Below are 12,337 nucleotides of genomic sequence, written 5' to 3'. Positions count from 1 at the left end.
TTCTTCCTAACTTATCTTAACTCTCACAACCCTGTTTAGGAATGTATTATATCAAAATAAAATTGGATTTTAGAGTATTGCTATCCAAGAAACCCAAGAAGTTAGAAAATGTGGACAAACGAGACAAAATTACATCACCAAAGGCTGCTGGTTAGGCTAAAAAAAAAAAACTCTTAGAAACTGCAAAGTAGGAGGATGTGAAAACTACAAGTTGGAAAGCATAAACTTATTGATCAGAGTGGGAGGCCCAGAAATAGGAGTCTAGAAGATAAAAGACAGATGCCTGTGAGGGAGAAATGGGGAGAACACATCACCAGTGTGAACTCATTGCTGCTCAAGAACTGTTTGGGGAGGGATTCTAACTTTCCCAGTGGTTACGACACCTCTCATCTCCACTGTAATTATTAAGAAGCTCTAAAAAAACCCCTTTTGTATACCCCTTTCCCAAATTCCTAAAACCCCTTACACTGTGCCCTCAAGGAACTCAAGATTCATCATCACCAACATTTCCTTTATTCCTCACCCATTTCTCCAAATGCTTCCTTTCCCTCTTGCTGTTAGAGAAATCTGGCTTCCCCCGAGGACACTGGTGTCCCTGCAACCCTCTCGGGTGTTTTTTTTTTCTTTCCATGGGCCTAAGTACCACAGAATCTAGAATTACATTAGTCATTGTCTGTTCTTCATTGCCACTTTCGGAATATCATAGCATCAGTTTTTATCTCCACTAGCCTTCCAGTTATCTCTGATCCTTGATCTACTCTACCTCATATCCTGAGGATTTTAACTTCTAATTTACTGCCACTCTAACACTACTCTAATCTATTCCATCCTATGTCGGCCACTCACTTCCATGATCCTTGCATTACCAATCCTTTCATAATCTCAACGTCAAGCACCCATCTCTCTTAAGATCACCCCCAACCTTTGCAGCTCATACCCTTTATTATCCTAATTCAGAGTCCTTCCATTCCACCCACCTTATGGTTCTTGCTTAATAAAATCACAACCTGGATACAACTCTCTACCTGTTCTGCAGGTTCACCCATGTAGCTGATTGTGGCTGGAGAAAAATATAATCAGACTACCTAGTCTCACTTTAAACTCATGACACGAACTGCAAGTGAGTCTTTAATGCTGCCTGGCAATTATATGTCACTGTCCTGATCCATTTGCTCTCCTACTGTTCTGGACCATCGGCTGGCAAACTACAGTTTATGTACTGTCCATGGCTGCTTTCACACACCGTTGCAGAGCTGAGTAGTTGGAACAGAGACCATATGGCCCAAGAAAACTAATATATTTCTATCTGGCCTTTACAGAAAAAGTTTGCCAACTACTGTCCTAGACAACTATTTTCTATCTTCTCCTCTTTCCATCACTCTCTTCTCCATCCTCATTCACTCTCAGTTGAAATTCTTTCCTACTTTACTGAGAAATTTGAAGTGATCTGAAAATCACTTCTATAAGCTCCCACCATCACACCATCAATATACTATCACCTACCAGTCTCTACATATAAGCCCTGATTTTCCTGTTATTAAACATAAACTGTTCTCCTATAACAAAGCTCACTATTTGTACACTCTATCTCATCTCATTGCTAAATCTAATGGTCAGTTCTCAGTCTTGATCTAAATTGAATTGTCTCTAGCATGTGACACAGTTGAACACTCCTTCCTCTTTGAAACACTTTTTTCACTTGGCAGTATGGATGCCACAAGGATACCATGTGCATGATTTTCTTGCTACCTCAGCTGACTACTTCTTAGCAGTCTGCTTTGCTAATTGCTTCTCATCTCACCATTCTCTAAACACTGGAGGCCCCAGGGTTCAGTCCTCAGAAATCTTTGCTTTTCTGACTTCTTTTCTGTAACTCCCTTAGTGATCTGATCCAGTCTCACAATTAATATCTGTGCTGGTTTGAAAGGATGTATGTACCCTAGAAAAGCCAGTTTTAATCCTAATCCCATTTGTAAAGGCAGCTGTTTCTTCTGATCCCTATTCAGTATTGTATGTTTGAAACTAGATCATCTCCCTGGAGATGTGATTTAATCAAGAGTGGTTGTTAAACTGGATCAGGTGGAGGCATGTCTCCACGCATTTGGGTGGGTCTTGATTAGTTTACTGGAATCCTATGAAAGAGGAAACATTTTGGAGAACATGAGAGATTTCTGAGAGAGCAGAGAATGACACAGCCACAAGAAGCAGAGAGTCTACCAGCCAGCGACCTTTGGAGATGAAGAAGGAAAACGCCTCCCAGGGAGCTTCATGAAACAGGAAGCCAGGAGAGAAAGCTAGCATATGATGCCGTGTTCACCACATGCCTTTCCAGATCAGCGAGAAACCCTGACCATGTTCACCATGTGCCTTCTCACTTAAGAGAGAAACACTGAACTTCATCAGCCTTCTTGAACCAAGGTATCTTTCTCTGAATGCCTTTGATTGGACATTTCTATAGACTTGTTTTAACTGGGACATTTTCTCATCCTTAGAACTGTAAACTAGCATATTCAATTCCCCTTTTTAAAAGCCATTCCATTCCTGGTATATTGCATTCTGGCAGCTAGCAAACTAGAACAATAATCCCATCTATAAACCAGTGACCTCCCACCATGACCACCAGTTTCTATCCCAGCCCATATCTGTCTCCTAAACTCTAATTGCCTACATCCAAATGGCTGTTGGTTCCATGTGCATATCCAATAATTACTCAAATTTATATCTAGAACTTAATTCCTTATGTTTCCTTCTAAACCTGTACTACCTCAACTCTTTCAGCCTAATGACAATTCTGTCCTTCCACTTGTCCAGTCTAAAAAGCTTGGCCTCCTCCTTAACTCCTCTTTCTCCCACGTCACACCTGATTCATAAACAGATCCCACTGGCTCTGCCTTCAAAATCATCAAGAATCTAATGATTTTGTATCCCCTATGCTACCACTATGAAACAAGCCCCACAATCATCATTTCCATCTAGATCACGGCAACTGATTTCCCCATTTCCTCCCTCTTCAGGCTATTCTTAATGCAGTGGCCCCAGGGATCTTGTTAAGACATAAGACAGATCATGTTGCTCCTTGTTCAAAATTCTCCAATTGTATCTCCATCTCACTCAGAATAAAAGCCTATAAGGCATTATGTGATCTGCCTACTAAACTTCTGCCGTCAACTTCTAGGGCCTTGTCTCCTTCTACTGTCCCTCAAGATCACCCCCTTCCACCTCAGGGCTTTTGCATATGCTGTTCCTTCTATCTGAAGCGCTCTTCCCCATGGTTCTTTCCCCTCCTACTGTCAAATCTGCTCCAGTACAGCCTTCTTGGTGACAATTTTCCAAATTACTCTACTTAAGATTGTAACCATCTCCCCAGGCCCTGGTACTCATATATTTCTACCTGTTTTATTTCCTGTCATCTACTAAATATACCATATGACCTACTTTTAATTGTATTTATTGTCTGTCTTTCCCTCAACTAGATTGTTAAGTTTCATGAGGTTAGGAGTCTGGTTGATTTTGTTCACTGGTTCATTCTCAGTGCTATGAATACAGTGGCACATATTAAGCACCTCAATAAATGTTTGTCAAATGAATTAATCAGGGGTGCTGAGAGAGCATTCTCTTGGACCAGGGGCAAAGGAAATTTCAACAATATGTTAAGTAGATCAAACTAAACTGACTTAAAGAGACTGTACCTGTATATAAATATAGATGTCTCTGTGAAATCTCTGCCCACAACACAGATTATAACTTGCTGAATGAATGTTACATGGAGGAAGAACCTTGGAAAAAGTAAATGGCAACAACCAAGGTCTCTGCATTAGAAATCACTTCGTAGCCTTGGTGGTTGGCTGAAGAAAACTGACAGGATAAGAAGGCTAGAAAGCCTGCTCTTTATGTCCAGTGTATCACATCTCCTCTGAAAGCTGAGTTGAGTTGTCCCTGCATCTTACCTTCTTTAGTAATGGCATCTGCAGTCTCTTTGGCTTTGTCTTTCAGGTCCTTCACCACACTGTCTACCTGGGACTCGTGCTTCAGGAAGAAAGGACGGATGATGCGCCTGTAGAGCAGTTCAGCCCCATTAGAAGGACTAGGAGCCATGCACCACAACAGGAAGCCGCACTACAAAGAATAACAGCCAGTGTTAGGAACAGTAGAGTGGTAGGCACTGAATATACACACTGTCCACCACTATTCTGTGGATGAGCACTGCCTCGAGTATTTTATCCAACATTATTTCCAGTGTTTTCTGTAGGCTACTGGTGGGTTTTTCCTTAGATGGAAAAAAATGTGAAAAATAATGAACTATTAAGGAAAAGATGAAAAGGGAAGGTAGAACACACCAGGTCCAGCAGTATAACTACATCCCTAACTTGGACTGTTTTTTAGTTTATAGCTATATAAGAGGCTTTTATTTATTATAACTCTTAAAATCAACTTTAAAAAGCATTGTCATCATATTTTAAACTTCAATTTCTGTGTGAGACTAAAAGGAGAGATGTTTATTTGGTGCAAAATTTATATAATGGGTAGTGCATTTCCTAATTTAACTTGTATGGTCAGTTTATTTAACACCATAAATTCATGGAATCTTGAATAGGGCATGAGATTTTGTTGGTTTGTCCAGGTTAGTATGATGCTCCAATAAATCCCAGAGCGTGTGGACAGTGAATAAACAAGTATTTGTGAAGTCCCCTTAGGGGAATGGGAAGAAAGGGGGAAATACTCAACTTCCCTATTTGGAGAATTTCTTATATACTCACAAGCAATGGGAACAACCAAATAAATAGGCTGAGCCCTCAATCTTGGGGTTCGCCCTTATGAAACTTATTCCTGCAAAGAATAGGCTAAGCATTCTTAAAATTAGGCCTAAGAGTCACCTGCAGAGAACCTCTTTAGTTGCTCAGATGTGGCCTCTCTCTCTAAGCTTACACAGCGAGTGAACTCACTGCCCTGCCCCCTCCAAGGGGTGTAAATCTCCCAGGCAACATGGGACAGAAATCCCAGGATGAGCCGGGACACAGCATCAAGGGACTGACAAAATCTTCTTGACCAAAAGGGGAAAGAGAGAAATGAGAAAAAAATAAAGTTTAAGTGGCTGAGAGATTTCAAACAGAGTCCAAATGTTATCCTGGAGGTTATTCTTATGCATTATATAGATGTCCCTTTTTAGTTTATAGTATATTGGAGTAGCTACAGGGAAGTACCTGAAACTGTAGAGCTATGTTCCAGCTGCCTTGTTTCTTGAAGATGATTGTATGATATATAGCTTTTACAATGTGACTATGTGATTGTGAAAACCTGTGTTTGATGCTTCTTTCATCTAGAGTATGGACAGATGAGTAAAAAATATGGGTGAAGGTTAAAATAAATTGTGTAGATGCAAATACTAGTGGTCATTGAGAGAGAGGGGTAAGGGGCACAATATGTGTGCTGGTTTGAAATTATGTATGTACCCTAGAAAAGCCATGTTTTAATCCTAATCCCATTTTGTAAAGGCAGCTGTTTCTTCTAATCCCTATTCAGCATTGCATGCTTGAAACTGTAATTAGATCATCTCCCTAGAGATGTGATTTAATCAAGAGTGGTTGCTAAACTGGATTAGGTAGAGGCATGTCTCCACCCATTTGGGTGGGTCTTGATTAGTTTCTGAGGTCCTATAAAAGAGGAAACATTTTGGAGAATGAGAGATTCAGAGACAGCAGAGAATGCTGCAGCACCACGAAGCAGAGTCCACGAGCCAGCAACCTTTGGAGATGAAGAAGGAAAATGCCTCCCGGAGAATGTCATGAAACTGGAAGCCAGGAGAGAAAGCTAGCAGCTGACACCATGTTTGCCATGTGCCCTTCCAGCTGAGAGAGAAACCCTGACCGTGTTCACCATGTGCCTTCTCACTTGAGAGAGAAACCCTGAACTTCATCGGCCTTCTTGAACCAAGGTATCTTTCTCTGGATGCTTTTGATTGGACATTTCTATAGACTTTTTTTTAATTGGGATGTTTTCTTGGCCTTAGAACTGTAAACTATCAACTTATTAAATTCCCCTTTCTAAAGCCATTCTGAATCTGGTATATTGCATCCTGGCAGCTAGTAAACTAGAACAGTATGCAGAAGTTTTTTATTTTTTATTTTTTATTTTTCTGGTGTGATGCAAATGTTCAAAAAAATGATCATGGTGATGAATACACAACTATGTGATGATACTGTGAGCCACTAATTGTACATGTATGGAATGTTTGTATGTTAAGTTTTATCAATAAAAAAAAATTTTTTTTTAAAAAGCATTGTACTTCACATGTGCAAAGCCCTAAAGTTTAAGGTTTGTTCTAAGGAGGCTTATGTTAGGTTATCTGTCCTGTTATAGAAAAGATACCCTGACCATTTTTAATTCTTCCCTAAGTGAAAGCTCATTTTCATGTAGATTTTTAGCCTTCAAGGAATCTTTGGTTAGCTGCTCATCATATTTCACCTTGACTGCAGATATTATTCTTAACTCTTTCTTTATGGTGCTACTTGGCAACTGAAATTAAAAATTGGTAAGAATTCTGCCCTAGTAACTTAAAAAGAAGAACTGTCACAATACTCAATAAAGAGTAAAAAATTACTCTTTATTAAAATAATAAATACCAACTCAACACTTCAAGTCATCTAAGCAGCTTATTCCTCCATAAGATGGAGAAAATGGCGATATTCAGAGTGATATGCTCATTTCCCTATAAAGCTTAATAAACAAGATAGTGAATATTTTGGTTTAAAAGAATTCTAACTGCACAGTGTTCCACAGAAACAGAACTCACTTCCTGGGATTCCAAATCTGTAGTTTTTACAACTTCTTAAAGTAAAAACCTCTCAACTTCTTATGCCTTAAAGTTAACTCTACAGCCTAAATCTTTGTTACACCAAACCAAGGAATTTATTCAAATAAATTAAGAAGCTACAATACCTCTCTAAGATACAGTCTTTCAAGTTTGCTCTAAAGATGCAAAGCTGTTAAGACTCTAACACCAATAGCATCGAGACTGAGCTTAAAATGCACACTGCAGCGCGCCCCGCAGCAGCCGACCCGCCCGCCCTCCTTCTCCCCTCTCTTTCTCCACCGGCCCGCCGCGCCCGCGCCCCGCAGCAGCCGACCCGCCCGCCCTCCTTCTCCCCTCTCTTTCTCCGCCGGCCCGCCGCGCGGCGCCCACGCCCCGCAGCAGCCGACCCGCACGCCCTCCTTCTCCCCCCTCCTCCCCGTCCTGCTCCGGCCGCTCTCCAACCACCACGGTGCCCTCTTCCCCCCCCCTTCACCGGCTCCTCCACCACCAGCCTCTACAGCCTTGCCGCCCTCACCTTTCCTCCTCCAGAACAGCTACTGGGGGAGTGGAGATAATACAGAGCAGCTCCTGGAGCCACGAGGGAGATCAAAGGGACAGCGTACCCCATCCTGGAACGGCTGACTATCTGGGAGAACCAGCTCCGGTGAGATCACCAAGGGGCACGGGCTTTCCTGGGTGGGACGGCAAGCGACCGGAGTCCCTCCCTTCCACCTTCCCAGGCCAGCTGGTAGAATTGGACAGGCGGTCCCCTTAGGCCGCGGCGGCTGGTGCCCCCACCACACGAGGCCCCCCGGAACAACTGAGATAGTTGGGTCGGAAATCCCCAGACTGCGGAGAACAGTGACCGGGGGATCCCTTCCAAACACGTGACTCCCCCGTCGGCTGGGAATAGTGCACTCTCCCGGGCTGCGACAGCTGGCGCCCTCCCGCCACGCTTGGTGCCCCGGGCCGACTAGCTAATTCGGCCGGACGCTCTCCCGTGCTGCGGCGGCCAGCGACCCTCCCCGCATTCGGAACCCCAGGCCGGCTGGCATTCTTCCAAGACGCTTCGGCTGCCGAACCACCCCTACGGCGAGAATTTTCCAGAGTTAAAGGACCCACAGCAACTTTAACTGGTGGAACCCGTAGACAAACGTGTGCCACGAGCGCCACCTACTGGGCAGGATAAGAAAAACAGAACCCAGAGATTGCACAGAAAAATCTTTCAACCTGTGGGGTCGAACACCCAGGGAAAACTGACTAAATGCCCAGACGCCAGCAGAAGATAACGGATCACGCTCAGAAAATTGAACATATGGCCCAGTCAAACGAAGAAACCAATAGTTCAAATGAGATACAGGAGCTGAAACAACTAATGCTGAATATACGAACAGAAATGGAAAACCTCTTCAAAAACGAAATCGATAAATTGAGGGAGGACATGAAGAAGACATGGGCTGAACATAAAGAAGAAATAGAAAAACTGAAAAAACAAATCACAGAACTTATGGAAGTGAAAGATAAAGTAGAAAAGATGGAAAAAACAATGGATACCTACAACGACAGATTTAAAGAAACAGAAGATAGAATTAGTGATTTGGAGGATGAAACATCTGAATTCCAAAAAGAAACAGAAACTATCCGGAAAAGAATGGAAAAATTTGAACAAGGTATCAGGGAACTCAAAGACAATGTGAACCGTACAAATATACATGTAGTGGGTATCCCAGAAGGAAAAGAGAAGGGAAAAGGAGGAGAAAAACTAATGGAAGAAATTATCACTGAAAATTTCCCAACTCTTATGAAAGACCTAAAATTACAGATCCAAGAAGTGCAGCGCACCCCAAAGAGATTAGACACAAATAGGCGTTCCCCAAGACACTTACTAGTTAGAATGTCAGAGGTCAAAGAGAAAGAGAGGATCTTGAAAGCAGCGAGAGAAAAACAATCCGTCACATACAAGGGAAACCCAATAAGACTATGTGTAGATTTCTCAGCAGAAACCATGGAAGCTAGAAGACAGTGGGATGATATATTTAAATTACTAAAAGAGAAAAACTGCCAGCCAAGACTCCTATATCCAGCAAAATTGTCCTTCAAAAATGAGGGAGAAATTAAAACATTCTCAGACAAAAAGTCACTAAGAGAATTTGTGACCAAGAGACCAGCTCTGCAAGAAATACTAAAGGAAGCACTAGAGTCAGAACCGAAAAGACAGAAGAGAGAGACATGGAGAAAAGTGTAGAAAGAAGGAAAGTCAGATATGATATATATAATACAAAAGGCAAAATGGTAGAGGAAAATATTATCCAAACAGTAATAACTCTAAATGTCAATGGACTGAATTCCCCAATTAAAAGACATAGACTGGCAGAATGGATTAAAAAACAGGATCCTTCTATATGCTGTCTACAGGAAACACATCTTAGACCCAAAGATAAATATAGGTTGAAAGTGAAAGGTTGGGAAAAGATATTTCATGCAAATAACAACCAGAAAAGAGCAGGAGTGGCTATACTAATATCCGACAAGTTAGACTTCAAATGTAAAACAGTTAAAAGAGACAAAGAAGGACACTATATACTATTAAAAGGAACAATTAAGCAAGAAGACATAACAATCATAAATATTTACGCACCGTACCAGAATGCCCCAAAATACGTGAGGAATACACTGCAAACACTGAAAAGGGAAATAGACACACATACCATAATAGTTGGAGACTTCAATTCACCACTCTCATCAATGGACAGAACATCTAGACAGAGGATCAATAAAGAAATAGAGAACCTGAATATTACTATAAATGAGCTTGATTTAACAGACATTTATAGGACATTACATCCCACAACAGCAGGATACACCTTTTTTTCAAGTGCTCATGGATCATTCTCAAAGATAGACCATATGCTGGGTCACAAAACAAGTCTTAACAAATTTAAAAAGATTGAAATCATACACAACACTTTCTCGGATCATAAAGGAATGAAGTTGGAAATCAATAATAGGCGGAGTGCCAGAAAATTCATAAATACATGGAGGCTCAACAACACACTCTTAAACAACAAGTGGGTCAAAGAAGAAATTGCAAGAGAAATTAGTAAATACCTCGAGGCAAATGAAAATGAAGACACAACATATCAAAACTTATGGGACGCAGCAAAGGCAGTGCTAAGAGAGAAATTTATTGCCCTAAATGCCTTTATCAGAAAAGAAGAAAAGGCAAAAATGCAGGAATTAACTGTCCACTTGGAAGAACTGGAGAAAGAACAGCAAACTAATCCCAAAGCAATCAAAAGGAAAGAAATAACAAAGATTAGAGCAGAAATAAATGAAATTGAAAACATGAAAACAATAGAGAAAATCAATAAGACCAGAAGTTGGTTCTATGAGAAAATCAACAAGATTGATGGGCCCTTAGCAAGATTGACAAAAAGAAGAAGAGAGAGGATGCAAATAAATAAGATTAGAAATGGAAGAGGAGACATAACTACTGACCTCACAGAAATAAAGGAGGTAATAACAGGATACTATGAACAACTTTACGCTAATAAATACAACAATTTAGATGAAATGGACGGGTTCCTGGAAAGACATGAACAACCAACTTTGACTCAAGAAGAAATAGACGACCTCAACAAACCAATCACAAGTAAAGAGATTGAATTAGTTATTCAAAAGCTCCCTAAAAAGAAAAGTCCAGGACCAGATGGCTTCACATGTGAATTCTATCAAACATTCCAGAAAGAATTAGTACCTACTCTCCTCAAACTCTTCAACATAATCGAAGTGGAGGGAAAACTACCTAATTCATTCTATGAAGCCAACATCACCCTCATACCAAAACCAGGCAAAGATATTACAAAAAAAGAAAACTACAGACCAATCTCTCTAATGAATACAGATGCAAAAATTCTCAATAAAATTCTAGCAAATCGTATCCAACAACACATTAAAAGAATTATACATCATGACCAAGTAGGATTCATCCCAGGTATGCAAGGATGGTTCAACATAAGAAAATCAATTAATGTAATACACCATATCAACAAATCAAAGCAGAAAAATCACATGATCATCTCAATTGATGCAGAGAAGGCATTTGACAAGATTCAACATCCTTTCCTGCTGAAAACACTTCAAAAGATAGGAATACAAGGGAACTTCCTTAAAATGATAGAGGGAATATATGAAAAACCCACAGCTAATATCATCCTCAATGGGGAAAAATTGAAAACTTTCCCCCTAAGATCAGGAACAAGACAAGGATGTCCACTATCACCACTATTATTCAACATTGTGTTGGAAGTTCTAGCCAGAGCAATTAGGCAAGAAAAAGAAATACAAGGCATCAAAATAGGAAAGGAAGAAGTAAAACTATCATTGTTTGCAGACGATATGATACTATATGTAGAAAACCCAGAAAAATCCACAACAAAATTACTAGAGCTAATAAATGAGTACAGCAAAGTAGCAGGCTACAAGATCAACATTCAAAAATCTGTAGCTTTTCTATACACTACTAATGAACAAGCTGAGGCGGAAATCAAGAAACGAATCCCATTACAATCGCAACTAAAAGAATAAAATACCTAGGAATAAATTTAACCAAAGAGACAAAAAACCTATATAAAGAAAACTACAAAAAACTGTTAAAAGAAATCACAGAAGACCTAAATAGATGGAAGGGCATACCGTGTTCATGGACTGGAAGACTAAATATAGTCAAGATGTCAATCCTACCTAAATTGATTTACAGATTCAATGCAATACCAATCAAAATCCCAACAACTTATTTTTCAGAAATAGAAAAACCAATAAGCAAATTTATCTGGAAGGGTAGGGTGCCCCGAATTGCTAAAAACATCTTGAGGAAAAAAAACGAAGCTGGAGGTCTCGCGCTGCCTGACTTTAAGGCATATTATGAAGCCACAGTGGTCAAAACAGCATGGTATTGGCATAAAGATAGATATATCGACCAATGGAATCGAATAGAGTGCTCAGATATAGACCCTCTCATCTATGGACATTTGATCTTTGATAAGGCAGTCAAGCCAACTCACCTGGGACAGAACAGTCTCTTCAATAAATGGTGCCTAGAGAACTGGATATCCATATGCAAAAGAATGAAAGAAGACCCATCTCTCACACCCTATACAAAAGTTAACTCAAAATGGATCAAAGATCTAAACATTAGGTCTAAGACCATAAAACAATTAGAGGAAAATGTTGGGAGATATCTTATGGATCTTACAACTGGAGGTGGTTTTATGGACCTTAAACCTAAAGCAAGAACACTGAAGAAGGAAATAAATAAATGGGAGCTCCTCAAAATTAAACACTTTTGTGCATCAAAGAACTTCATCAAGAAAGTAGAAAGACAGCCTACACAAGGGGAGACAATATTTGGAAACGACATATCAGATAAAGGTCTAGTATCCAGAATTTATAAAGAGATGGTTCAACTCAACAACAAAAAGACAGCCAACCCAATTACAAAATGGGAAAAAGACTTAAACAGACACCTACCAGAAGAAGAAATACGGA

General features: G+C 40.3%; 1 protein-coding gene across 1 annotated transcript in view; it reads right to left on the bottom strand.

Moving 5' to 3' along the window:
- The window catches only part of REEP5 (receptor accessory protein 5), a 52,232-nt gene that overhangs the window by 4,105 nt on the left and 35,790 nt on the right, over positions 1 to 12,337 (bottom strand). Inside the window, exon 4 of the mRNA XM_077138971.1 lies at positions 3,948 to 4,116. Within this exon, the coding sequence (XP_076995086.1) occupies positions 3,948 to 4,116 (169 nt within the window). The remainder of the gene's footprint in view (positions 1 to 3,947; positions 4,117 to 12,337) is intronic.

This window comes from Tamandua tetradactyla, chromosome 21 (genome assembly GCF_023851605.1).
Source record: "Tamandua tetradactyla isolate mTamTet1 chromosome 21, mTamTet1.pri, whole genome shotgun sequence".
NCBI lineage: Eukaryota > Metazoa > Chordata > Mammalia > Pilosa > Myrmecophagidae > Tamandua > Tamandua tetradactyla.
This window is presented reverse-complemented; position numbering and strand designations above follow the sequence as displayed.